The sequence below is a fragment of the Saimiri boliviensis genome, chromosome 1, assembly GCF_048565385.1.
Source record: "Saimiri boliviensis isolate mSaiBol1 chromosome 1, mSaiBol1.pri, whole genome shotgun sequence".
Lineage (NCBI taxonomy): Eukaryota > Metazoa > Chordata > Mammalia > Primates > Cebidae > Saimiri > Saimiri boliviensis.
This window is the reverse complement of record NC_133449.1, coordinates 14993253-15019428: the sequence shown is the minus strand read 5'-3', so window position 1 is coordinate 15019428 and position 26176 is coordinate 14993253. Positions and strand designations below refer to the sequence as shown.

The following is a 26176-nucleotide window of genomic DNA, read 5'->3' as shown; positions in this document are numbered from 1 at the left end:
TTTTTTACCTGGTAAATTCTTAGTCATAAAAAGAACTAGGAGGTAACATGGAGGTTGCCTAGTCAAGTCTCAAAGTTTTGAAAACCGAATCCTGGAGGGGTTGCTTAGTTTACCAGTGGCAGCAATAAGACCTGTATCCAGGCCAATGTTTCTTCATAATGTGTGCATGAATATAGAGTGAATTCTTAGTGTATTTTGGTTTTATATGTATTAATTGTATACTTGCTATCCTATTGTTCATATGCATGCTAGGTTCTTCACAAATCAAGTTGTAATACGTACATGTGCACATTTTAAGTATAAGAACCATTGCTCTTCCAGACTATCATGGCAAGGAATAGATTTCAGTTAGTTGTAACTGAGAGATCAAGGGAAAGGATCGTCTTTTTATTTGAAAAAGTCCACAGTTCTTGATTTTCTTATAATTTTCTTACGTAGTTGACTCAAGAAGTTATTATTTTTATATTTAGCCAGGCTATGATGACCTTAATCCTGATTGGACGCTCTCTAGTGAGAAGAGAAAAAAAATCAAAGGTGAGTTGTATGAAATGTGATAATTGAAACCTTAAGAGACTCCTATTATGATACAAGATGTTCTTTGGATGATGTAAAACGTCTCTACATACTTTTGCTGCACTTTGGAAGAAACATCAAGATTTCATAGAATCTGGTCAAGGCAACAGATCCAGTTTTCTGATGGTCAGGCTTTCCGAAAAGCTAAGTCAGAGCCTAGGGTATGCAGGATGGCTCTCCTGCCAGGAGTCAGCATTGAGATGGTACACTGAATTCAACGCTTAGAAGCATGCTCCTTTTAAGATGCCCTTGGGTGAGATCACAGGAAAAGATGAATCAAAGAAGAAACACCGAGTAAAGTTATCTCTGCAGGTGGGAGGTAATTAGGGTTAGGTTGATGGGGCTTTCTTTATCTTTGCATACATTTCCACGTTTACAAAAAAAATTTCTTTTTTACAATAAGCATATATTGCTTTTATAAATAGAAGAAAATCAAGATTTACATTTAAATAAAAGTAATAATTGTTATTTGCTAGATTAAAATAGAGATATTTTAAAATCCTGTAGAGGTTACTTTGAGTTTTTTTAATTTCAGTTTTTGACTATGTGTTATTTTTCTTTAGGTGAAACTCTTGAAGTTAAATCCATGAATTTTTCAGTATCTTCTGTAAAATCAGTGATAGTTACAAGGTTCAAACTCTGTATTACAATATGCTTTTAGGCTGGGTGCGGTGGCTCATGCCTGTATTGTAATCCCAGCACTGTGGGAGGCTGAGGCTGGTGGATCACTTGAGGTCAGGAGTTCAAGACAGGCCTGGCCAACCTGGTGAAACCCCATCTCTACTAAAAATAAAAAAATTAGGCAGATATGTTGGCACACACCTGTAATCCCAGCTACTCAGGAGGCTGAGGTAGGAGAATTGCTTGAACCCAGGAAGTGCAGGTTGCAGTGAGCTCTGCTGCACTCTAGCCTGGGCAACAGAGTGAGACTTCCTCTAAAAAAAAAAAATACAGGCCGGGCGCGGTGGCTCAAGCCTGTAATCCCAGCACTTTGGGAGGCCGAGGCGGGTGGATCACGAGATCAAGAGATCGAGACCATCCTGGTCAACATGGTGAAACCCCGTCTTTACTAAAAATACAAAACATTAGCTGGGCATGGTGGCGCGTGCCTGTAATCCCAGCTACTCAGGAGGCTGAGGCAGGAGAATTGCCTGAACCCAGGAGGCGGAGGTTGCGGTGAGCCGAGATCGCACTATTGCACTCCAGCCTGGCTAACAACAGCGAAACTCCGTCTCAAAAAAAAAAAACAAAAAACAAAAAAAAAGTTTCTCTCTCTCTCTCTCTGTATATATATATCTACTTTTAGTTCACATTTAAAGAAGATTAAAAATATTGATTAATATTATGCATCAGGTTCCATGCTTTGAATTATCTGCTTTAGTTAAATAATCATCCAAAATCTTCATCCAGACATATTTTTGAGGAAAAGTAATACTTTGTCAAAGCAGAAGTTAGAATTGATTTTAGTGATTTGCTCCTCTTTCCTCCTACTTTACACTTAGTAATAAGCTCCAGGAACTCTGGTTTTCACATTTTCTTGAAATTCCCTATTTACATGGATTGCCTTAGGCTTACATGGGAAAAAAGTGTTGTTATGCTTTTGATTTTCATTAAAATGATAAGTTAGTCTCATGGCGCTGAACTCCTTATTTATAAACCTCTCTCTTATTAGTCTAATGTTTAAATATGTTTTTAAATTTACGGTTTACTTTTAAGCCATATCATATATTTTATGTAACCGATGATATTCAAAAAATGTACAGTTAAGTTGTAATACATATGGCATTGCCTTTTGAATACCTTAGTTTGGTGAACCATAATTCCTTTTCTTTTTTTTTGGATGGAGTCTCTCTTTGTTACCCAGGGGGAAATGCAGGGGCACGATATTGGCTCACTGCAACCTCCACCTCCTGGGATCAAGTTACTCTCCTGCTTCAGCCTCCCTAGTAGCTGGAACTACAGGCGTGCACCACCACACCTGGCTAATTTTTGTATTTTTGAGTAGAGATGGGGCTTCACCATATTTGCCAGGCTAATCTTGAACTCCTGACTTTGTGATCCACCCGCCTCAGCCTCCCAAAGTGCTGGGATTACAGGCGTAAGCCACCACACCTGGTCCGTAATTCATTTTCATCTCTAAAGATTCTTTGCTAGCCATGAATGTTTTTCCTCTCTGATTAATTACAAGTTTAAGAGGAAATCAGCACAGAAATTATTACATAGCTTATATTTTTCTAAAGGGTATATTTCTCTCAGTGTCTGAAAGTGATATATGTACATTTTTTAAAAACATGACATGACCTTCGTATATGCACACCTGGTACCCACCTGCCTTTCACCTTATGTTGAAAGTAGTGACATCTTTCTCTCCTGAGTATATTCTTGAGATGAAAGATCTTAGTTTATTTACCATTTTTTCCTTAGAGCTTTAGGCCTAGACTGACAAATTTTTGGCACTCAGAGGTTCAGAGGTGTTCATTAAGTGAATTGATATTGTATACCTCATAGAGTAAAATTTTGAGGATGACTTACGTTTGTTTTTTCTTATTTTCTTTTTCTTATTATTTAACATACCTTTAGGGCCCAAATAATGTAGGTAAATTTGGTTTTAAGATTGAATTTAAACCACATTAACAGATGCATTTGTGTTGATTTATTTTTCTTTTCTTAGATAAAGAGTCCTTTTACCCACTGATAGATGTCAATTGGTGGGCAGACAGTGCAGTGACTTTAGCTCGATGTTCTGGTGCTTTAACTGTTTCATCAGTGAAAACTTTGAAGAATTTATTGGGAAAATCCTGTGAATGGTTTGAACCATCACCTCAAGTCACTGCTACCCATGATGGGGGATTTTTAAGTTTGGAGGTAAGGCTTTTTCCCCTTTGTTTGAGAATAGTCATCTGTTTAACCAAAACTTCAATATCTGATTTTTATATTAGTTGTCTCATTATCTTGTCTTTAAAAACAAAAATCTATGATTGGAGTCAGGTAATGGTTGCAGTATTAAAAAAATATATTTTTCAGTGAATAAAAAATTTGCAATTTAAGAGAATGAAGAAAATTTGTAGTTATTTTGCTCTTTATTAAGTATTTCTTCTTCACTGAAATGATGGACTCCCCCCTCTCCCCGTGGATTAGTCATTTTAAAATGTGGAATGGTTATCACTACCTAAGAAAAGTACTCTTTAACCCATCTCCAAAAGCATGGCAACTTAAAGTTTTTGATTCTTTTAGTAAGGAAAACTTGTTTGTCATGACAGAAGACTTGAAAATAGAGGCCAGTTTTTTAAAGTTATCTTTTGCTCATTTAAAAATTTTAAGTCTTTCAGGGGTAACAACCTTTAATAGCTTTCACTTCAGCAATGCAGATTGACATATTTTTTACTCTGAAGTTTGTTACTGAGTCTAAAGATGAGCCTTAAAGAAAAATTACGGCTTAAAATCTAAGCCAGCTCTGCTAAGTCTGGAATGAAAGTTATCAACTGCCAGGCTTTCAGATTCAGAACTTAGCGAAGCTTTTAGACATTTTTATAAGGGGGCGAGGGAGAGCTATTCTTGTCAAAGCAAATGTTAAGTACCTTTATGTTGATTCTCTAAAGAGACGAAAACAAAAATCATCTGAGTTTTTCACAGCAAGTACAGAAATACCAGAAGTAAAAGAAATGAACATTGTCAACTTCTTTATTGCTCTAAAATCAGTATCAGGTACATAAGTACAAGACCATATTAATGACCTGTTATTAAAACAGGCTTTAGGCTGGGCACAGTGGCTCACATCTGTAATCCCAGCACTTTGGAAGCTGAGGCAGGTGGATCACTTGAGGTCAGGAGTTTGTGACCAGCCTGGCCAACATGGTGAAACCCTGTCTCTACTAAAAGTACAAAAATTGGCTGAGTGTGGTGGTGCATGCCTGCAATCCCAGCTACTCCGGAGGCTGAGGCAGGAGAATCAGTTGAATCCAGGAAGTAGTGAACTGAGATCGTGCCATTGCACTTCAGCCTGGGCAACAGAGAGACTCCGTCTTAAAGAAAAAAAAAAAAAACAAAAAAACAGGCTTAATTTAGGATATCTGGAGCTGACAACATATTGTGCATATTTCTGGAACTGATATAAATAATGCTTGCTGTAAGTTTCCTTTGAGTTCAGTTGTTAAGCTTGATCACATAGGTGATTTAATGACCCAAACCCAGAGTAGATTTAGAAATATTTTTTCTTTCATTAATTCTAAAAAGTTGTTTTTAGTTCCTTACTATTAATTTCAAATCTCCTTTTTCAATTTAGTGTGAGATTAAACTTGCCCCCAAACGATCTCGCTTGGAGACTAGGGCTGGAGAAGAAGATGAAGGAGAAGAGGATTCTGATTCCGATCACGAGATATCTGCCAAGGCTCGCTACTTTGATTACATAAAACAGGGCCTTTACTTAGTGACTGAAATGGAGCGATTTGCACCACCACGGAAACGTCCACGAACCATTACTAAAAACTACCGCCTCGTGAGCTTGCGCTCCACCACGCCGGAGGAGCTTTATCAGAGGAAGGTGAGAGAGGAGCGTATTGCTATCCAAGTTTGAAGCCATCAAGCTTTTCTTTTATTGAGAAAAAGCTAGTGTTTTAATAAAGGAGAAAATTTCAAGAGGGATGTTGGATCATTGATATTTTAAAAATACCAGTCTTATAAAGCTGTTTAAAATAATGCTAATCTTTGTACCTAAGTAATCAAAATCCAAACCATGGATAAAAGTTGAATTCACTTAAACTGATTATCCACTTTGTGGCTAATCAGGTTTCTTTGCTACTCTTCATGTGGCCTTCAGCTCTCCCTTTATCTGTGTTTAGATCAGTATCTACAGAGGGTGAAGGAAAAAATGCAGTCTTGCTTTCTAGTCAGGGGCTTGCTTGGGAAGTCAAGGTGACCAACACTATGTGTTTACATTGTTTGTGCTGTTCTTGCGATGTCATGGAAGGAGTTCTGGACTAGAAGTCGACTTGTTCCGTGGTTTTCTTGGTTTTGCCATTGTTTTATTCTGAAACCAGAGCTTGGTACCTTTTGTCTCTCATCTTTCTGTTAAAGTGCTGAAAGAAACGTGATCTTTCTACTCCTCAAAATGTCTGTGAGCTTCTGGTGCTGCAGTGCACAGGAATTATTAACATGCTGGATAGGTCCAAGGGATTATCATCATGCATTGTATCATCATCGGGACCCTGTGGATAATTCAGTAATGTAACATTCCTGTCTTCATGTTTGTATCTGAAGATTGAAAGTGAAGAGTACGAGGAAGCCTTGGCCTTGGCTCATACCTACGGCCTGGATACTGACCTAGTATATCAGAGGCAGTGGAGGAAGTCAGCGGTCAACATTGCTTCAATTCAGAATTATTTGGTATGTGTAAATATTTTCGTAATGTGGTAAAAATGTATATTCATGTAGTATCTTTTGTTTATAGGGCTTCCTTTTAGAGTACTTTACGTTGCTGACTTTTCTATAATACAACCGATGAAGTACATTTTTCTCAACTGGAAAAATGGTCTTTCTGTTAGATTTTATTGCCCCTGCAACTGGACTTTGATGCTGAAGACATGTGAACAAATATTCACTGATAAACCAGCCAACTACTTGGTCTAGGCCTGACCTTCTCTTTTCTATACCAAAGTCACTTCTGTTTACCTGCGTTAGTCGGGAGCTAGTCAGGTGCCAAAACCACACGGTAATTTAAACAGGGAAACTTCCAATATGGAGAATTATTTTCTAGTAACCAGAGATGAACTGTAAAGGATGTAAAGAGAACTCTAAGAAATACCCTCGGGCTGAAGGGACATATCCATGGAGGGAATGAACTTGGAAGGGAGGCCTCTCTCCTAGGCTGGGATTCAGACCCGTTGGACAAGGAGTGGTTGCAGCATGTAGGATGGAAGAGAAGTTCTCTAGGTTGCCTTGAGCCAGGGCTGGTCCACTGTTGCCAAGGTTGGTAGTCAGGGATGTCTGGGATGGATAGGAAAGCTCGATGCCTGCTGCTGGGGGGCCAGTGAGTTGAGTTTGGGGGTCAGAAGACCCCAGGGACTAGCAAGTAGGAAACCTCTGCCAGCATGCATGTGACTCAAGGTTGGTAAATAATTAAGGAATCATGGCCAAGACTGGCAAGAAAAAACTCTCTACTCCTATAGGCGTCCTTACTGTAGCTTCCAGTCTGGGAAGCTCCCCTCTCAGGTGCCTGGGAGATTCATTAGAAAAGAATCTGCCCACGAGAGTACCACTGAAACTCAGTGGGAGGTCGTCCACAGTGAGAGGAAGGGGGGAAATAAGTGCCACTTGATGTCCTCCACATGGCTTGTTGGTGGCTAAGCCATAGGAGCAAGAAGGAAAAAACCAAAGCACATCAGGGCTAGAAACCAGAGCCTCTTCCTTTGCAGTGCCTCTCTAGCACTCAGAGCTTAGTGTCGTGTTAACTGCAAATGAGAAATGCATCACAGAGCTGGCTTTGAGGGGAAATTTGGAACTGAGAGTCAACAAATAGATAATATATATGAAAATTACCAAATATACATTTTTAAAACTTAGATTTCAAAATTGGATACTTCCTGTTACCTGCATCCCATAGTTAAGGTTGATATACAGCCTTGTCTCAATTAGATTTAGCTGCTGCAACAAAAATGTCAGACTGTGGTTTCAGCAGCAGAAATTTATTTCTCGCAGTTCTGGAGGCTGGGAAGTGTAAAATCAAGGTGTTAGCCAATTTCATTCCTGGTGAGGACTCTTCTGGGTTGCAGATGGATTTCTTTCTTGCTGTGTTCTTATATGGCAGAGAGCAGAGAGAGAGGATGCAGGCTTTCTCCTGCCTCTTCTTGCAGGACACCAGTCCTGTCATGGGGGCTCCACTCTCTTGACTATTGCTTTCTAAAGGTCTCATTTTCAAACATTATCACTCTGGGGATTAGTTTTCAACATATGAATTTTAGGGGACACATTGATTTCATAGCAGGCTATATGTTTTAACGTTTGGCATCTTTGCGAGAAAGAATTATAGTTGGACTCATGGCATACTTCACAAAGGTCGGGACTTCTGATCTTACATGTAGAAAGGAAAATACGTTTATATTGTGGAAGACTGTAGGGAGCACTGGGGAAATTTCATGATAATTATTTCCCTAAAAGTTTCGTATATTAAGTAATTAAAAGTAAAAATATAACATGAAAAAGTTGTATGGAAGAAGATGATTAATCAGCCAAGCAGGATGATAAACTTAACATTAATACAAGTAAGTATCAGAGGTGAAAGAGCATGAGAGGTGATGAAATGAGGGAAGAAGACAAAGTTGCTTGCATTTTCTTTAGAAAAATCAAAACACTGATCCTGTTTTATATTTGTTTCTTGTTTTGTGATCTAAGACAGTGAGCTCATGAGTTCATGTATATCTTTTTCTGGGATACAATAAAGGACAGTCTTTGTCTCTGAAAGAGTTGAGGGGTGTTAGGAGGGACAAAGCAAGTACTTTTTTGGGGAGGGCAGTATTTAGTTAAATAGGCAGTTAAGAGCAAGAGCACTGTGCTAGGGACTGTGAAGTGTACAGGAGAGGCATAAATGTGGCTTTTGCTTATAGGGAGCTAATGCTTTTTTTTTTTTTCCGAGATGGAGTTTCACTCTTTTTGCCCAGGCCAGAGTTCAATGGAGCCATCTCGGCTCACTGCAATCTCCGCCTCCCTGATTCAAGTGCTTCTCCCACCTCAGCCTCCCGAGTAGCTGGTACTACAGGCACATGACACCACGCCCAGCTAATTTTTGTATTTTTGGTAGAGACGGAGTTTCACCATGTTAATTATAACTGACCATATAAGTAGATTTCAGATAAAACTCTAGGAACCCTGTGAAGATAGTGATTATTATAGATCTGGTAGTGATGGTAGGCTTTATATAGTGAAGAGGTTTGGAGCAGGGATTTGAAAAGATTTAAGTAGACCTTGAGTGAGAAGGGAGGAAGACATTCTTAACAGGACAAATGGTATGAACAAATTAAAAGACATTGAGCATGATATGTGAGGCCAGTGACTAAATCTGTTTTATTCACTGCTGTATTTCCATGCTTAGTTCAGTGCCTAGTATGCAGTAGGTGCCCAGTGAGCATTTTGTGGATAAATGAGCTCTGTATGTCAACCAGTTTGCTAGCACTGATATTTGACAATAGTGAACATTGGGAAATAGAAGAAAAAAGATATATTGATTGGGTTCAGGAGGGTGTGGAAAGCTTGTGATGACTTAAGCATTTATCTGCCCTTGTGGATTTCTGACTGTGGAGCCACAGAGGAAGATGGTGTGGAAGAGGATTGGAGTGGAAGGAATGTAGGAGAGCCTGCTCAGGGCAAGAGAATCCTGCAGTGTCCTAGATTTTTATGTTGATGATTTTGACTGCTATGGAGGCTGCAGCTATGGAAAAGGGAAAGTCAATTAAGAGACATTTGAAGAAAGAACTGATGTGATGCAATATATCAAGGGTCCTAGGAAATGAATCAAATCTTAATTTAAATTTGTAACCGTAATAGCTCTTTGTAGGAAGAGGGCAAGTCAGGGATTTTGAATGGAGTTGGAGGAAGCAGCTGGGAGGGAGGGATAGAACTTTGATCCTTTCAAAAAACAGCATATGATGACTTTTATGATTAAGTTGTCATTCACACCCTGAGATACATCTCATGGTCAAGTAAATACAGAACTTTGATGCCTCATGAGTTTTGTTTAAAAGTTAACCGTACTTATTAATTATGACAGGATACATCTTGCTTTTCTACCTTATTGTCTGCTCTCTTATACAGCCACAATATAAACCAAAGGCAATTATAAAAGTCAGGAGAGAGTCCTGAGCTTTTTGTTTCTGTGTAGCTCATTAGAGGAAGAAAACAAGCAGGTAAACTCACACTGCCTGCATCCGGTTGTAATCACCGTTAGGGAATTGGCTGCTTTTCTGTTGAGTTCCTCTAGCAACTCCCTGTGGCCAAGGTCCTAAATAACTGTAATACATCAGGTATAGCTTTATGATTCTGAAGGCAATTGTAATGGGTTGTAAGATGTCATGGATTCTTTAATTTCTCTCTTTCTCCCTTGTATCCAGAGTAAAATAAAGAAGCGATCCTGGGTTCTCCACGAGTGCTTGGAAAGAGTTCCTGAAAATGTGGATGCTGCTAAAGAACTGCTTCAGTATGGATTAAAAGGCACAGACCTGGAGGCTCTTTTAGCAATAGGGAAAGGAGCAGACGATGGCAGGTTGGTTATAGAAAGAATTGGACTCAAAGTAAAGGTGACTTTGTGAAAACTTTTGTACCAAGACATTGGAGTGGGTAAACTTTTCTTTATTCTAGTTATTCTGTACTGAAGCAGTTGCCTTTGATCAATACTTTCTTATCTGAAGTCACTGCTCATCAGGCATTTGGAACTTTTCAAAAAATATAAATATGAGAGTATATCTGAGAAGTAAATAATTTAAATGAGACTGACATTTATTACCATTTTAAGACCGTAAGTAGAAGTGATTCAAATGGCAAACTCTGTGGACATTTTCTGCATAGGCTGCTTTACGTGGAGTGAATGTAACCCCACATATCTTCCTAGTTTTCAGTTTCTTGATTTTTAAATTTCTATTTGTGATCATTACTGATGACTTTTGCCCATCTGTGGATATAACGAATGATCCCTTTGTTTATAATGGCAAAAGTTTTTTTCAAATACTTCTGTTTTTGTGGAAATCAATAATTAAATCAGTTAAAATAGGAGAAAGCTTTTCACAACATGACATTTTTAAAAATGATGAAAATATGTCTGTTTTTTTAAACCTGCAGATTTACATTACCTGGTGAAACAGACATTGACAGTATCCCCTATGAAGAGCTTTTACTACCTGATGAAGAGCCTGCCAAGAATAAAAAGGAAAAGGAATTCAAGAAGAGACAAGAACTACTTAAATTAGTGAACTTTTCAAAGTAAATGATTTGTTAGTGTTTGTTTGATAGTTTCTTTAAAATAGTAATTTCAGTGTGTTCCTTATTAGTAGTAATTAGTCCAAATTATTTTAGCAACTTAAATCAAATGTGCTTACTATTTTCTTACCCTTGTACTTTTCTGAACTGTGTCATGAGTTTTGGACTCAATGGAATAGTAAGCATTTTCACTATAACTCCTAAAAAAATAATTCTCTGTAAATATAGTGGCCTAACATAGTTATTCAAAACAGGTTGACCCTGGAACAAAAGGAACTTTGTCGTTGTAGACGGAAATTATTAACCTACTTAGATCGACTTGCAACATATGAGGTAAGGAATAGTTTTAATCAAACCCATTATGTTCATTTGATCTGTCATTGTAAATGCTATGGCTACCCTAATGTCTGATATTCTTGGTCTTTAGAACTATTTTTCTGGGAAGAATTAATTTCTTACAGAAGCAGGTTCTCTTCTGTACTAGTTTTGGTAAAAATTGGAGATTGTGAAAGCCGGAAGTTGTTTTGTTAGACTAGAGAATAGAAGTGCCTTAGCCATTTCAGTGCATTTGTGTTTTCTATATTTATCATCTTTTTCATTTACTTTTATATTTTGATTTTAAGATAATGGCACATAACTCTTTTCCGTACCAGATTTCAGTGTACACTAGGTTTTAATAATCCTAAAGTGAATATTTCTTACATATTTTATTTTAATGGTTTTTTTTTTTTTTTTTTTTTTTTTTTTTGAGATAGGATCTTAGTCTGTTGCTCAGGCTGGAGTGCAGTGGTGCAATCTCAGCTCACTGCAGTCTCCACCTCCTGGGTTCAAGCAATTCTTGTCTCTCAGCCTCCTGAGTAGCTGGAACTACAGGCACATGCCACCACTTCCGGCTAATCTTTGTATTTTTGTAGAGACAGGGTTTTGCCATGTTGCATAGTCTGGTCTTAAACTCCTGGACTCACACAGTCTGCCTACCTTGGCCTTCCAAAGTGCTAAGATTACAGTGTGAGCCTCTACACCCTGCCTATTTTAATTATTTGTTAGTGGGTTGATTTAGTTGATTGACCTTTGATCCTAATTAGGGCTGAAGTTAGATATTTGAGCTTAAAAACAGTATACTTTATATTTATATAAAGTATATAAAGTATACATACATGTCTTCAGGGACACAAATGTAGATGTGCCCATGATGGTCATTTCAGTAGCACCGTAGCTTTTTTAGATATTGTTAAAAGTGTAAGTGTAAGTGAACCACATTTTAGTAACTATACGTAGGTTTGATTGCTTTTTCACGTGACTCTTGTAGCTGCTGTTCTCCAGATTTGAAGATAAGTTTTTCATTGTTAAAGTTCAACTTCACTTGGAGGTTACATTCTTAGTCTGTGTTCTGCCTCCCTTTCGTGTGTATGCCTCTCGGCTCTTGGCACTGGCACACAGTAGGCACTCTATGTCACATCTAATAATGTGATGCTTATCCCAATAACTTCTGACTTTGCAGGCAAATCCAAAAACTTTGATTCCCCCACCCTGCTAATATAATTGAAATGTTTTCAAACAAAATACTGAAAGAGGACTGTGGTTATTAAAAAATCTTGGTTTTTGGGAGGCTGAGGCAGGTGGATCATGAGGTCAGGAGTTCAAGACCAGCCTGGTCAAGATGGTGAAACCCCATCTCTACTAAAAATATAAAAAGTATCTGGGCATGGTGGCAGGCACCTGTAATCCCAGCTAATTGGGAGGCTGAGGCAGAGAATCGCTTGGACCTGGGAGGTGGAGGTTGCAGTGAGTTGAGATCATGCTACTGCACTCCAGCCTGGGTGACAGATGAGACTCCATCTCAAAAAAAAAAAAAAAAATTGGTAATGACGGTATCATTACCATTTATCATTGCAAACAAGTCACAAAATATTCTTCATAGTTTTATTTATAGATACAATTAGTTTGGCTGTTGGATGATCACATTACTTTAAAGCATGTCGTGTTGACATACCTGAAGTCTGTGATATTTTGAGGTAATATATTTAAACCAGTTGAGGTAATATATTTCAATATTGCAGAAATCTGTACAGATAACAGTTTATTATTTTTCTTAGCCTTAGTTTCTCTCATGATACATTTTTTTAAAAAAGTACCTAAAATGTTCAGTATGACTATTCAGTTAATTTTTTTCATTATTTTTTAGTTTTTTAATTGCTGTTCCCTATATGACAGTAGTAAGTGCATTTATTATTATATTGTAATAGTAACATTTAAAGTATTTGTTGCATTTTTTTTTTAAGGGAATTCAGTGAAGTTCTTGAAAAGTAGGTGAATTTGATGAATTTCACTGTTAAAACTTAGTAATGAAAATATTCAGATATAATAGCTAACAGTAGTAGAGATAGGCATTGCATTTTAATCACAGGACATGGCTTATTTTATTAATACTGTGATAAATGAATTCATTTAAATTTGACATGAGTGCCTCCTAAATGCAAGATACTGCTAGAGGTGGAGAGATGAACTGGGAATGATCTTTATGGAGTTCACATTGCATAGGCATTAAATGCTGATAAGAAAGGTATGGAGAACTGATGAGGGAACGTAATGAAGAAAAGTGTTAAATTCTTCCTGGGAATTTCTGAGAAGACTCCACACAGGAAGTAATATCTCAGCTAGCCTTTCATAAAAGGAAGGCAGATTTCAGGGCCTAGGGAGTACTATAAGGAGGACATTAGAATGATGTCTTGATTGCTGCTGTGTCTTGAGCTCTGAATGGCCCCTGGCTCATTGAAGAATTCAGTAAATATTTGTTGCGAGAACCAGTAGGTAAGAGAGTACCCTTAAAAAATGCCAACACTTTTTTTTTGAGGACTTAACTATTTGTCAGTCATTGTCTCGTGAGATAGGTACTATCATCTCAATTTTATGGCTATGAAAACTGAGGCTTAGAGAAGGTAAGTAATTTGTCTAAATAAATAGGAACCAAGGACTTGTAACCTGGTCTCTCTGTGAGTAGCCCATGCTGATAATCAGTGAGCCATGAAAGGCCCAGTGGCATGAAAACAAATGTCATGCTCTTCAGTAAGTTAGCTTGAAGGGTAGCTTGAACACAGGATGGGGAGCGTGAGGAGTGGCACAGAACAAAGGTGGGAAGTGTGGTTAGAATAGTTTGTGGTCATGTTTGGAAAGGTCTCCTGCCATGTAGGTAGTTGAGTTGAATTTTTGTCAGAGATTGGGCAATTAGAAAAGAACAAAAAGTAGAAGAGAGGAGACCATGGCTGTGGGCAGATCTTTCAAGAAGTTTTACTGTGAAGAGGGGCAGAGAAGATGGTGGTATCTAGAATAGAAGGAAGAGGTATTGTTTTTATATTAATGGGAATGGACTAGTAGAGGGGTAAAAAAGAATTTATGGAACAGAGGAAAGAGGGGATACTTTCATGATTATGGAAGTGGAGAAGAAATGGGATCCAGAGCAAGGGTGGGATTTTGAGTCTTTTTAGGAGCAGAGAGATATGTGTGTTTCTGCTGTAACTGGAAGGAAAGAAAATCTTATTACAGATGCAGGTAGGTTTGTAGTTTTGGTGGGTTGGAAAAATGAGAGATTTCTTATCTGAGCGTGTCAAAAAAAAAAAAAAAAAAAAGCAAGGTTTTGAGCCGAGAATAGGGCTGAGGAATAGGGTGTTGAAAGTCTGGAAAGAATGAGAGTTGTGGAAAAGTTCTTAACAGAGACTAGGAAATAAAAGTTCCTAGTGGTAGCATTGAGGAACAGCACTAATTATCTATTTGACTTTTGTTGTCTTGAGTTTCTCAATCTTTTAGCTTTTTATCATAAAAAATTTCAGTCATTCGTAGAAGTGTAGAGAAGAGTGTATGTGCCCACTGTGATGAGCCCCATGTGCCCGTTGCTCAGCACTGTTTTCAGCATTCACCAGTTGTGTGTCTTTTGTTCTCCACTTTTCTACCCTTGCTTTCTCTTTTTCACTAGATATTTTAAAGCACAGTCCCTATATCTTACCATTTCACGCATAAATATTTAGGTATGTATGTATAAGAAGGACTTAAAAAATATAACCACAATGATATGATTATATAACAAAATTAATAGTAATTTCCTAATAAGATCTGATACTAACTTCAGTGGGAACTGTCGGCTTGGTTTTGTAACATGTTTTCAGTGACTTCATAGCTTGTGCTCAGGGGTCATAGCTGGTTTTCACTGGTTAGGGGATGATCTGCTGGATGAATGTGATAAAGGGAAAGAGGCCTGGGATTAAGAAGCCCTTTTCCAGCCGTGGACCACGCACTTTAAGCTGATTAGAAAGAATGAGAGACTTTGACGGGAAATGGAAAGTGAACAGACAAGTAGGATCAGTGGATTGGATACCTCTGTGAGGTTGAGGAATAGTTGAAATGCCACTTAGTATGTGAGTGGGAAGATTAGAAGTGGTGGTCACAGAGTCGGGGCAAGACATTGAGATGTTTCATACAGTGTCTTTTGATGATGATAGATCCAGGGTTTGGTAACAGGATATGTAACTGAGATGAAATAAAGAAAATAATTGTCATGCCTGAGGAGTCAAGGAACTGAGAACTTTTTTTGTGAAACAGGGTCGTGCTGTACTGCTCAGACTGTAGTGTACTGGCACAATGATAGCTTACTGTACTCTTGACTTTCTGGGCTCAAGTTGTCCTCCCATCTCAGTTTTCCAAGTAGCTGGGATTACAGGTACATGGTGCCATGGCCAGCTAATTTTTTTTTTTTTTTTTTTTTTTTTTGAGGAAGTGAGTTCTTGCCACGTTGCCCAAGCTGTTCTCAAACTCTTGGGTTCAAGCAATCCTCCGACTTCAGCCTGCCAAAGTGTTGGGATTACAGGCATGAGTGCCTGGCTAGAACATTTATGAAATACTTTTCTTATTTTGGTTTTCATGAGTATGCATTAAATTCTTTTTCCCTTTACTTCTCTGACTGTTCCTCCATCTACCTTTTAGATACAGATTCCCTTTTTCTTGTTCATCCTTTAAATAATGTTCCTCAAGGCTCTTTCAAACTCATTCTATTTAATCTCTCTTTGAATAGTACTCATCTCTGTATTAGTAACTCTATGCCATATATCTCTAACTCACATCTTAGTCCAGAACTCCTGACCTGTGTATTCACCTGCTCACTGTGGCGCACCTTTTAGGCATGCTGTAGCTGCCAGCCTAACCCATCTACAAGTGAACTTTTCAACTCTCCATCTTCCCTCTCTCCCTCCCTCACCGCCTCCACATCTCCTCATTCTTCTCTTTCCTATCTCAGTAAATTAATTCAGTCAAAAAATATTTATTGGCTATTTATAAATATGGACAGAAAAATACTGACAGCAGTATGCTAGGAATCTGGGATTCAGTATCAAACATGGCGGACGTGAGCCCTAAGTCATACATTGTAGTGGGGAGACCTACACTTGGAATTCCACGGCTAATTCTCTTTGTCTCTTATGTTTCAGCTTTTGGGCCACTTCTCTGTCTTCCCAGAACTAGTTGTGGCACTTTCCTAAGTATTTCCCCTTACCTGTTCCTGGTCTTTCCTGCTAGATTTTAAGCTACATAGAGAGTGGGGAAAGTGTATTGTTCATTGTATCACAGTGCCTATCACAGTTCACATAGCACATAGTGGCACTCAGTAACTATTTGTTGAATGAATGAATTGTTTAGTCTGCATTTTACATAGGTCACCCTAGCAGCGGTAAAATTAGAATTCACCTACAGAAGGTTAGGTGCTCATAATACCTTGCCATGTGTAACTGTTGCTTATTTTTACCTGGTGGTTGATTTTGGTTGTCCTACTGTAATTAACTTAAATTTTGCTGCCTATTTCATTTACTTCTGGATTAAAAAAATAACATTTATTAATATAGCCCTTTTCAAAACAAAGGCAAGAATGCAAATGTAGTACTTTAGTTAACAATTGGTGGTTGAAATTAATTAATTCAGGCCTTATTTATTTAGGCAGGCAGAGTGGTAAAGATTTTTAATAATTTCTTGTCACCCGTATTTAAAAGCCTTTTCATTAAATCACTGTTTCCCCTCAGGAAATCCTCGGAGTACCTCATGCATCTGAACACATATATGATGCTGAATTCTTTAAGAAATTCAGAAATCAAAATATTGTTCTCTCAGCAAGAACTTATGCTCAGGTAATTTGCTTTTTGTAAATAAAATAATTATGGTTATTAACACTCTAAATCTTTGAGCTGTGCAATTAATGTGTGCATATATTACATTTTCTTTTTTGTTGTAATATTAATAAATGTAGAGAAAATTTTAATTTAATATCCATCATTCTGAGTTTTAAAAATAAATAATTTTCATAGCCTTAGATTGAGAAACATGATACAGGCTAGGAAAAACCAGGGTTATTTCAAAGTGCTTCATATCAGAACTGCATGAAAAAGTTAAAAGTTTTTGAATATTGTCATATCAGATGACTCCTTTGTTTCTTAGATTTACATCAGAAACTTACTCCTTGCCTTTTATACAGGAAAGTAATGTACAAGCCCTAGAAATTCTGTTTACTTACCATGGTTCCGACCTGCTTCCTCATCGCCTTGCGATTCTCTCCAACTTTCCAGAGACCACTTCTCCACATGAATATTCTGTTTTGCTGCCCGAAGCTTGGTATGTGACTATGTTAATGGAATTTTACCTTCTTTTTATATAATGACAATTTTTTTGTCATTCTGAACACCTTAAAATTAAAAAAAATAATAATTTTAATGTAACATATTTAAACATTTTTCCTGATTAAAAAATAAAGTTATTGTAAATGATCCTGAAGCCAAAATGTTTCTAGCATAACAGGATTACCTTAACTTAATAAGTACAATTTTTTTTTCTTTTTCTGAAAGCCTCCTGATATTACTTCTATGTATTCAGTATGTATTATTTTCTGATTAAGAGCAGTTTTTAGGAAAACGTATGTCTGAGTTAGTTGTATCTTTTAGAAGTTAGTTGAAGTGTGTTTTTGACAGCATTAGGTGGTAAGTATGGAGACCCAGGATTATTGCATCCTTCTTTGCTCAGCAACCCTTTCTTCATAGGAAATTCCACAGGCATGAAGACAATGAGAAATCAAAATACTGCTTTACCGCTAGACTAATGCTTCTACTCTCAATTCAAGGTGATTTGATAATTGGGTTGCAGTATGTGATTTGGTGTCAAAGCCTGTGTGGAACCATTAAGTCCCTGTATGACCACCTGCTAGTCTTCCAGAGGCCAGAACATCTGTTCTTGAGAATAAAGGAGAGGGAATACATTTGTCTCACTGCATAGCTCAAGAACCGGTAGGCCATTTGCCCCAGGCCTGAATGGCACCTGGGAGAAAAGAGGAGGCAGAGCATACCTTGTTAGGTCAGTTACTCATTAGAGGCAGAAGACAAAAGGGTAAGATGACACACCCATTTGTGTGAACCTTTACCTACAGTGAACTAGCCCACTAATAAATGTGGCTCAGTGATTAACTGCCTGATTTCTCTTTTCTGCATTTGAGTTACTGATCTTTAAAATGGGTTGACACTCCCTGTCTTGCTTACTCACTTTGCATCTCATATCTGCTTGTTAACTGTAGGACACTGTAAGGGGTTAATTCTGACTGAAATCTTTTTTACTAATTTCAGCTACTGGACACTTACAATGCTAAGAGATGTTACTCAAATTGGGGATCATTTCTCCCTTGCTTTCTCCACTCAGTATCCAGTTCTATGCATGGGTATTAATGATGATGTTCTACGTGTATAGAGTAATTACTGTGTATTTGACACTTATTTCTTCTGGTCTTCAAATTATTTTTGTATTTTCCCATTTTTACAGAAAGCTGAGATTTACGGAGATTTAGTATCATGATGAAATCTATGTATGTGTAGCTAGAATTTGAACCTATGTTTACTTAAAGTTGCAGGTCAGTAAGTACTGAGCATATATTATAAACTACTTCTTTTACATTAGTGTTAGTCTTCAAAAAGTTACTCTTTGTTCTGATAAAACTGAAGAAAAAGAAAAAGCTCAGAATGCTTTTATTTTCAAATAAGTTTAGATTGGTATGGTGAGTGATAATGTCAATGAAATTTTGTAAATATATTTTATGCGTGTTTTCAGAATATGATTGTATCTAATTGTTCTCTATCTCTTTGCAAAAGGAATCTAACTTGAATGGAAATGACCTTTCCTACTGTAAATCGTTAGTATAAAAAAGGGCTACTGTTTCTTAATTTTTTTTTTAAAGGCAGTTTCTCCTTAGATTCGGATACATTTGTCTAGGCCGTCCGGCCCTGAAGGGGCCAGATCTCCTCAGATTTGAATGCATTTATTGTCAATGTATTCTGATGATTGCTTAGATAAGCATTTGATTTTAACCTGGAATTTGAAAGTTAATTTGCAAAATAGTTGCACAATACCCAGTGGTGCACTATCTTTGAATGCCCTGTGGTTCTTTATGGGGCCTGCCACAAGAACTGATTTAAATCGTAATCATTAATTTAGTTATACCCTATTGCAGGAGAGTGTACTTAATGTTAATGTTATTTTGAGTCTAATGTTATTTTGAGTCATTGTTTTGGAATATATTGTTTAGACAATTTTGAAGAGACTCTGACTTCTTAGGAGTTCTTAAATTATGCTCATTTTTAAACACATTCAGAAAAAAATAGTTTTTTTTTTTTTTTTTTAAATTAACCTTTGTTCTCAAGAAAGTCTTTCACACTATTTTTTTTTCCTATAGTTGATTTGAGAATGAATAATAGGTTACAATAACGTCTCTGTCCTTTCATAATTTAGTTTTGTGTTAGACTGTTCGTGTTGGCACAAAGAAATACTTGAGGCTGGGTAATTTATAAAGAAAAAAAGTTTAATTGGCTCACAGTTGGGCAGACTGTACAAGAAGCATAGTGCTGGCATCTGCTTCTGGGTGAGGGCCTCAGGAAGTTTACAGTCGTGGTGGAAGGGGAAGGGGGAGCAGGCGCTCTCACATGGCTGGAGGGAAGCAAGAGAGAGAAGGGGGAGGTCCCAGACTCTTGAACAGCCGGAACTAACTGAGTGAGCACTCACTAATAACCAGGGAATGGTGCTGAACCATGAATGAGGGATCTGCCCTCATGATCCAGTCACCTCCCACCAAACTCCACCTCCAGCATTGGGAATCACATTTCAATGTGAGATTTGGAGGGAACAAACCTCGAAACTATATCGTGGTTACTGCAAAGCAAAATCACAGTTGTGCTTCCAGAATAACCTCTTCTATGAGGATTTCTGTAAGTTACTCCCTTCCCTATACTCTCATAATTCTTTGTTTTCATAGTGTAACACTTTTTACATTGTGTTTTAGTCATACTTACTTCTGCCTTTCTCTCTCATTTTTTTCTTTAATAAATATCAGACTAACTCTTAAAGACAGGGACCATCTCTTCCTTTTGTTTGGATCCAAGTTTGGGTGGTGCTTGTATAGTGAGTGTACTGAAAATGTTTGCCGGCTGCATAAATTGGGTCCTCTTGTGCCATTTAAAAAAGAGATTATGAAGTATCCTGCCAGAGTGCAGATGGACTTTGACTTGCTAAGCTGGGAGAAGCCCAGATTTGTGTTTACCCAGGCTCCTGAAGGTTCAGCTGCTGTTTCAACCCATGGTTAAGAATGAAACTCTTTTATTCTAGTTGAAGCTTTACCCTAAATGACAAGTAGAGCAAGAAGATACTTACAGAAAATATTTCCAGCTGGACACGGTGGCTCACTCCTGTAATCCCAGCACTTTGGGAGGCCGAGGTGGGCGGATCACCTGAGGTAGGGAGTTTGAGACCAGACTGACCAACATGGAGAAACCCTATCTCTGCTAAAAATACAAAATTAGCTGTGCATGGTGGCGTATGTGTGTAACCTCAGCTAATGAGATTACACAGCCTCTCAGGAGGCTGAGGCAGGAGAATCACTTGAACCCAGGAGGCGAAGGTTGCGATGAGCTGAGATCTCGTGGTTGCACTCCAGCATGGGCAACAAGAGCGAAACTCTCTCTCTCAAAAAAATAAATAAATAAATAAAAATTCTTTTCTTTGTGAGGATTCTTTGAATACTTGGTGTTCATTTTAAAATCACTTGGAAGCATTAGTTCAGATGAGCTGTGTCCTATTTATTCGCACCTGAGTGCTTTACCCCACTTTCCACTCACTTTTTGCTGGGCACCTCAGATGTGTCTGGAGCTGTGGGAAGGATTGAGGATGAGTAACGCACAGCTCCTTTTCAGCAGGAGTGATCAGGGATGCTTCACAAACCAGTAGTGCTTCCTGTTACAGCATCATGCTTTCAAACTGAGGAATAAAGAAGAGTTGCACATACCCTAAATAAGTAATTGCAGCTCATTCTGCTTTTTTCCCCTCCTCAGTAGCAATGCTGAAAACTAATCAAATGACCTTGACGTCACTGACTGCCTTGGACGGCTGTTAACTTTCCATGTGTGTGCCTTATTTTTCTATGAGAGTATGCATTGCTCAGTGGCTCAGCCTGTTTCATTCTGCTCTTTTCTTATAACTCTTCCGTCATATTTTGCAAGTAATAATGACTTTTTAATAATCTGTTGAATTGATTTCAAGTCAATTAGTGACTTGAATTGAAACAAGTCACTAGACTCTTAATGGCTCCCCAAGTGCCTGTCTCGCTGTGCAATCTTCAGCCAACTGTTAGGAGGATTGCAGAGAAGCCCTGCTCTCTCCACTCCTGCCACACAGGCTTCTGGCTGTTCCTTGACCTTGCCAAGCCTGCTCCTGCCCTGTGTCTTTTAAATTTAGTATGCCCTGGTATGCCCTTCTCCCATGTCATCCTGTGATGGGGTCTCTTACTTCATTCATAATCTCTACTCAACGTACCTCTTCAAAACAGTCTTCCCTGACAACATTTTTCATATAAGCTTCACTTTGCCCTCCGCTTGTGCCCTTTTTGCCTATACTGTTTCTCGGCATAGCACTCACTCCCAATATGTTACATGGTTATTTGTCTTCTATATTTTATCTGATCTTCCTTAGCCTTCCTATTTAAAATTCTACTGTCATTTTAAATCTTCCTTCTCTGCTTTATTTTCTTCCTAGCATTTATTAGATAGTAATCTAATTAATTTGTGTTTTATTTATTTATCTTATTTATTGTCTGTTTCCTCTTCTGAAATATCGACTCCAATGGACAGAGATTTTGTGTGTTTTGTTTCCATCGTTATCTCCTGCAATTAGAATATTGCCTGGAATGTTGCGGGCATTCATTAAATACTTGTTGAATGAATGAATAAATGAATGAGTGAATGTAAGATCCATAAGGAAGGACTTCGCATCTTCCTCACAAATGTAGCTGCAGTACTAAGAACAGTGCCTAGTAAAAAGCAGTAGCTCAGGAAGTATTTTTTGAATGAACGAGTGACTTAGGAACCACAATTAGGTACATAGAAGGGTAGATAGAACTTGAGATTTTTAGAGTTCAAGCTGTATAAAATTTTGCAAAGCAATAATAAGTTATGCCAAGTTGACCTATTGCCTGCTCTGTTTTGAGATCCCACTGGCGGAACTTCTGCCTTGGCATTTCACCAACATTTGATGAACCAATTTCTATTCAAAGAAATTTTATGCTTATGAAAGCTGGGAAACTTCTAAATTATGTGCTGTTTTTGTATTTTATATTGTCAGTCTTAAATCATCCTGCGTATTTGACACTGATGAAATGTGACCAAGTTTCGTAAAGCTTTGCAATTACGTTTGCTGTTGTAGGTGATGCATCTTTCTGTAGTCACCTATTCTGAGTTTGTAACTGTTATAAAATATTTATATTGTATATTCTGGTTGGCTGTTTTAAAGTCCAAAGGTGACATTTCTTACAATCTTTCTTAGCTTCCACAACTAGAGATAACAGAGATTTTCTGTTAAAAGAAATATTTTGGCAATGGGGCATTTTTTGGTGCCTGTAGCATATTTCAGAAAGATTATTTAGATTTTTCAGTTTTGCCCTTTTTCTATTTAAAAATATTTCCAGAGTGTTGAATACAATTTGGTTAAAAAGATTGCATTTTGAACAGTTGTCTGTTGAAATAGTGTAGCATAGGAGGAACAGCACTGACTAGTTGCCTAGATTTGTGCTCTTGGGTTTCTTAACTGCACTGTAGTCTTCTCACTTGTAAAATGGATGTGCTCATAGCACTTACTTCATAGTGTTGTGAGAATGATTCATGAGTTAATGTATATCAACTACTAAGGACAGTGCTTGGTGCCAAGTAAGTGTTACTTTGGTGTTAGCAATTATTATTAGTACAGAATCCCATGCTCAAGCTTTGGCCTTATGTACTTCATAGACTTACTGCTTTAAACTTCTGACTGAAATATGTATACAGAAAAGTTGCAAAGGTAATACAGGTAATTGTTATATAGTATTCACCTAGGATTTCTTTGTTTTCTTCTAACCATAGCACATTTGTCAAAATTAGAAATTGGCACTGGAATAGTCTGTTCTGCTATAATGTGACACATGAATTCTTAAAAGTCACCGAAATATACATGATTATTTAGTGAAAACCACAGGGCATATGAGAAAAAGGGATGAATGGTGTAGTAACCAAGAACTTTGCTCACTGGAACATAGTTAGGAACCTAAGAAAAATTGTAGCATAGGCTGGGCTTGATGGCTTATTCCTGTAAGCCCAGCACTTTGGGAGGACAAGGAGGGCAGATCACCTGAGGTCAGGGGCTCGAGACCAGCATGGCCAACATGATGAAACCCCATCTCTACTAAAAATACAAAAATTAGCTGGGCATGGTGGCACATGCCTGTGGTCCCAGCTATTCAGGAAGCTGAGGCAGGTGAATCGCTTGAACCTGGGAGGCAGAGGTTGCAGTGTGCCTAGATCGTACCATTGCGCTCCAGCCTGACAGAATGAGACTCTGTTTCAGAAAAAAACACACACACACCCACACACACAATTGCAGCATAGTTTTACATGTATTGAATGATTAAGAAATACATACTAAAATATGGCCCTTTACCTTGAAAACTATCTGAAAAAGACCTTGCTTATGAAAGTGGATATCAGAAGAGTTGCAGTTTGTGAGTTATTGGGAAGTGAAAGGAGGGTGATCAGAAATTTGATGGAGAGGTATAACAGCTATGGATGGGAGTTGCTTCTCACACATTTGGTGAACTGAAGTAGCTGGTAGATGTTTGAGGAATGTACGTGCACATGGAATCCAGCATGGCTTGGTTCAGCAGGGCGCAGTTTTCCATGTTCACCTAATGCTTCTGAAGAATGAAACTGCATCAGCAAATGAGAAATTTGTGTTACACTTAAGTTGTTTCCTAATATATCAATTCACTGGAACAAATTTGCATTTTAAAATATTGTAGCAGAACTGACTGTACTGTGAGCTAACTACAGATTTATTTGGATTTAACCAGTGTTTTTTTTTTTTTTAATTAATATATTTTTTTTCTGTTTGAGGATATGGTCCAGAATACCACATTGAATGTAGACGTCATGTATTTTTAAAATCTGGAAATGAACTCCGTTTTCCATATCTGTTCATTAAGAAATTCTTTGACAATCAGGTGTTTATTGAACAGTCAGAATTGATACTCATTTATATTCCTAGATTATCTCCAGAATCAATAAGAAAATATTGAATTATAGTTAATGTATTTTGAGATACTGCAGTATTTAAAATACTTTATAGTATAAGTGGAAAAACTCTCAGTTCATGGAAACTGTTGATTCTTCTTGCCCTCTTAGAAAAGCTGTTACTAGGCTGGGCACAGTGGCTCACGCCTGTAATCCCAGCACTTTGAGAGGCCGAGGTGGGCACATCATGAGGTCAAGAGATCGAGACCCTCCTGGCCAACTTGGTGAAACCCTGTCTCTACTAAAAATTCAAAAATTAGCTGGGTATGGTGACATGCACCTATAGTCCCAGCTGCTGGGGAGACTAAGGCAGAAGAATCTCTTGAACCTGGGAGGCAGAGATTGCAGTGAGCCGAGATCACGCCACTGCACTTCAGCCTGGCAACACAGTGAGACTCTGTCTCAAACAAATAAAAAGCAAAACTGTTACTATAGTAACTTGGCAGTTTGCTTGCTTGTAAATATCTAAGTTTAGTTGGATTGTTTGCTGATTGAAAGTTTGACTATGAAAAGCTTGCTGTAACAGGCAGATGGACCGTAATTGAGTGAACTACGAAAATATGTTTTCGGTGTTGCCATTTTTCTTTCTGAATTTGATTGCATGTATTATCTGTTGTCTTCTAATTATTCTTGACCTTTGGTTTCACAGTAATTTTGTGGCTTATCAGTAAGGCTAAAAATAAAGAGTGACTGAGTGAACAATTTTAGGTCGCCAGTGGTTTAGATCACATAGGTTGCCAACTTAATCTTATGGAAGTATATACCTAGTCCCCATCTTCAGAAACTGCTGTTTCCTAGAGCACAGAAGGCACAGTCGCCTGCCTTCCTGTCTTCATTTAGAACAATGTTTGCAAAACAGTATGATAAATCCTGTGACGATCCTGTTGGCATAAGCATTCTTCCCTAGGACCTCTTTGTGCTCTACATGCTTTAACTGATGGCTTTGGTGCTTTATTCTCTTGCTAACCCTGGCTCATTTCTGCTTTCCTTAGGCCTTGTTCCTTTTGTGCTCTCGGCCTCACTTGATGGTGCAAGAGGAAATTCAGAGTCCCAAGGAGTTTTCCCATTATCATTTTTCACTGGGGAGTGTCATAGGGTAAAGAAGTCTGTCATTCTTTTCTTCCTACTGATGAGTCCTTGTCACTTACCCATACTGTGGAGGCCTTCTGGTGACCAGTTTGGAGGGTATTTTTCTGTTTGCAGAGGTTGTAGTATCCTGTGACTATTTTTTTTTTTTTAATAACAGGACTAACACGTATCTCCTAATAAAGTGCTATAAATATAGTACATACATGCAATGATGGTTAATGACTGTTGAATGAATAAATGATTGTTATGTGAGCAGATTTAGAAAATAAAAGATGTGTAACAACCTAAATAAGATGCAGCAGAAGCATTCTCTTGATACTGCATTTGGAAAGGAAACCTGTTGTTGACTCAGACCGTAAGCATGGAGATATTCTAGTTGTGTTCTTCTATAGACCTATTCAGAGTGAATACATTTTTGTGCATGCACACGTCACACTTTTAGCTTTATAACTTGTTGACTCTGTCGAGCATAGGGACCATTAGGACCTTTTGGCCATGATACACTCTAAATTTTATCCTAAAAAATATTGAATTGTAAAATACATGTAACATAAAATTTACCATCTTAACTATTTTTAACAGTACAGTTCAACATTGTTAAGTACGTTCACATTGCTATGCAGCCAATCTCTAGAACTCTTTTTGTCTTGCAAAACTGAAACTCTGTGCCTATTAAACAATTCCCTATCCTCCCACCTAGCCCTTGGCAGCCACCATTCTGAATCTGACTTCTCTAGGTATGCCATGTAAGTGGAAATACAGTACTTGTCATTTGTTGACTTTTTTTTTTTTTCACTTAGTGTAATGTTTTCAAGGTGTGATACATTTCTGGTGAAATTCATATTAAGATTAAGATTTAGAGTTGTCTCTACCTGTAGGTCATGTTTCTGTTTATGCTGCAA

General features: G+C 37.9%; 1 protein-coding gene across 3 annotated transcripts in view; it reads left to right on the top strand.

Annotated features, from left to right (window-relative positions):
* NBAS (NBAS subunit of NRZ tethering complex) overlaps positions 1-26176 on the top strand; it is a 420713-nt gene that overhangs the window by 85309 nt on the left and 309228 nt on the right. For all 3 annotated transcript variants that reach the window (XM_074394213.1, XM_003935214.4, XM_074394217.1), the window contains 9 exons: positions 471-534; positions 3245-3438; positions 4856-5113; positions 5830-5955; positions 9672-9823; positions 10396-10536; positions 10788-10866; positions 16593-16697; positions 17042-17178. In XM_074394213.1, coding sequence (XP_074250314.1) covers positions 471-534; positions 3245-3438; positions 4856-5113; positions 5830-5955; positions 9672-9823; positions 10396-10536; positions 10788-10866; positions 16593-16697; positions 17042-17178 — 1256 coding nt within the window. The remainder of the gene's footprint in view (positions 1-470; positions 535-3244; positions 3439-4855; positions 5114-5829; positions 5956-9671; positions 9824-10395; positions 10537-10787; positions 10867-16592; positions 16698-17041; positions 17179-26176) is intronic.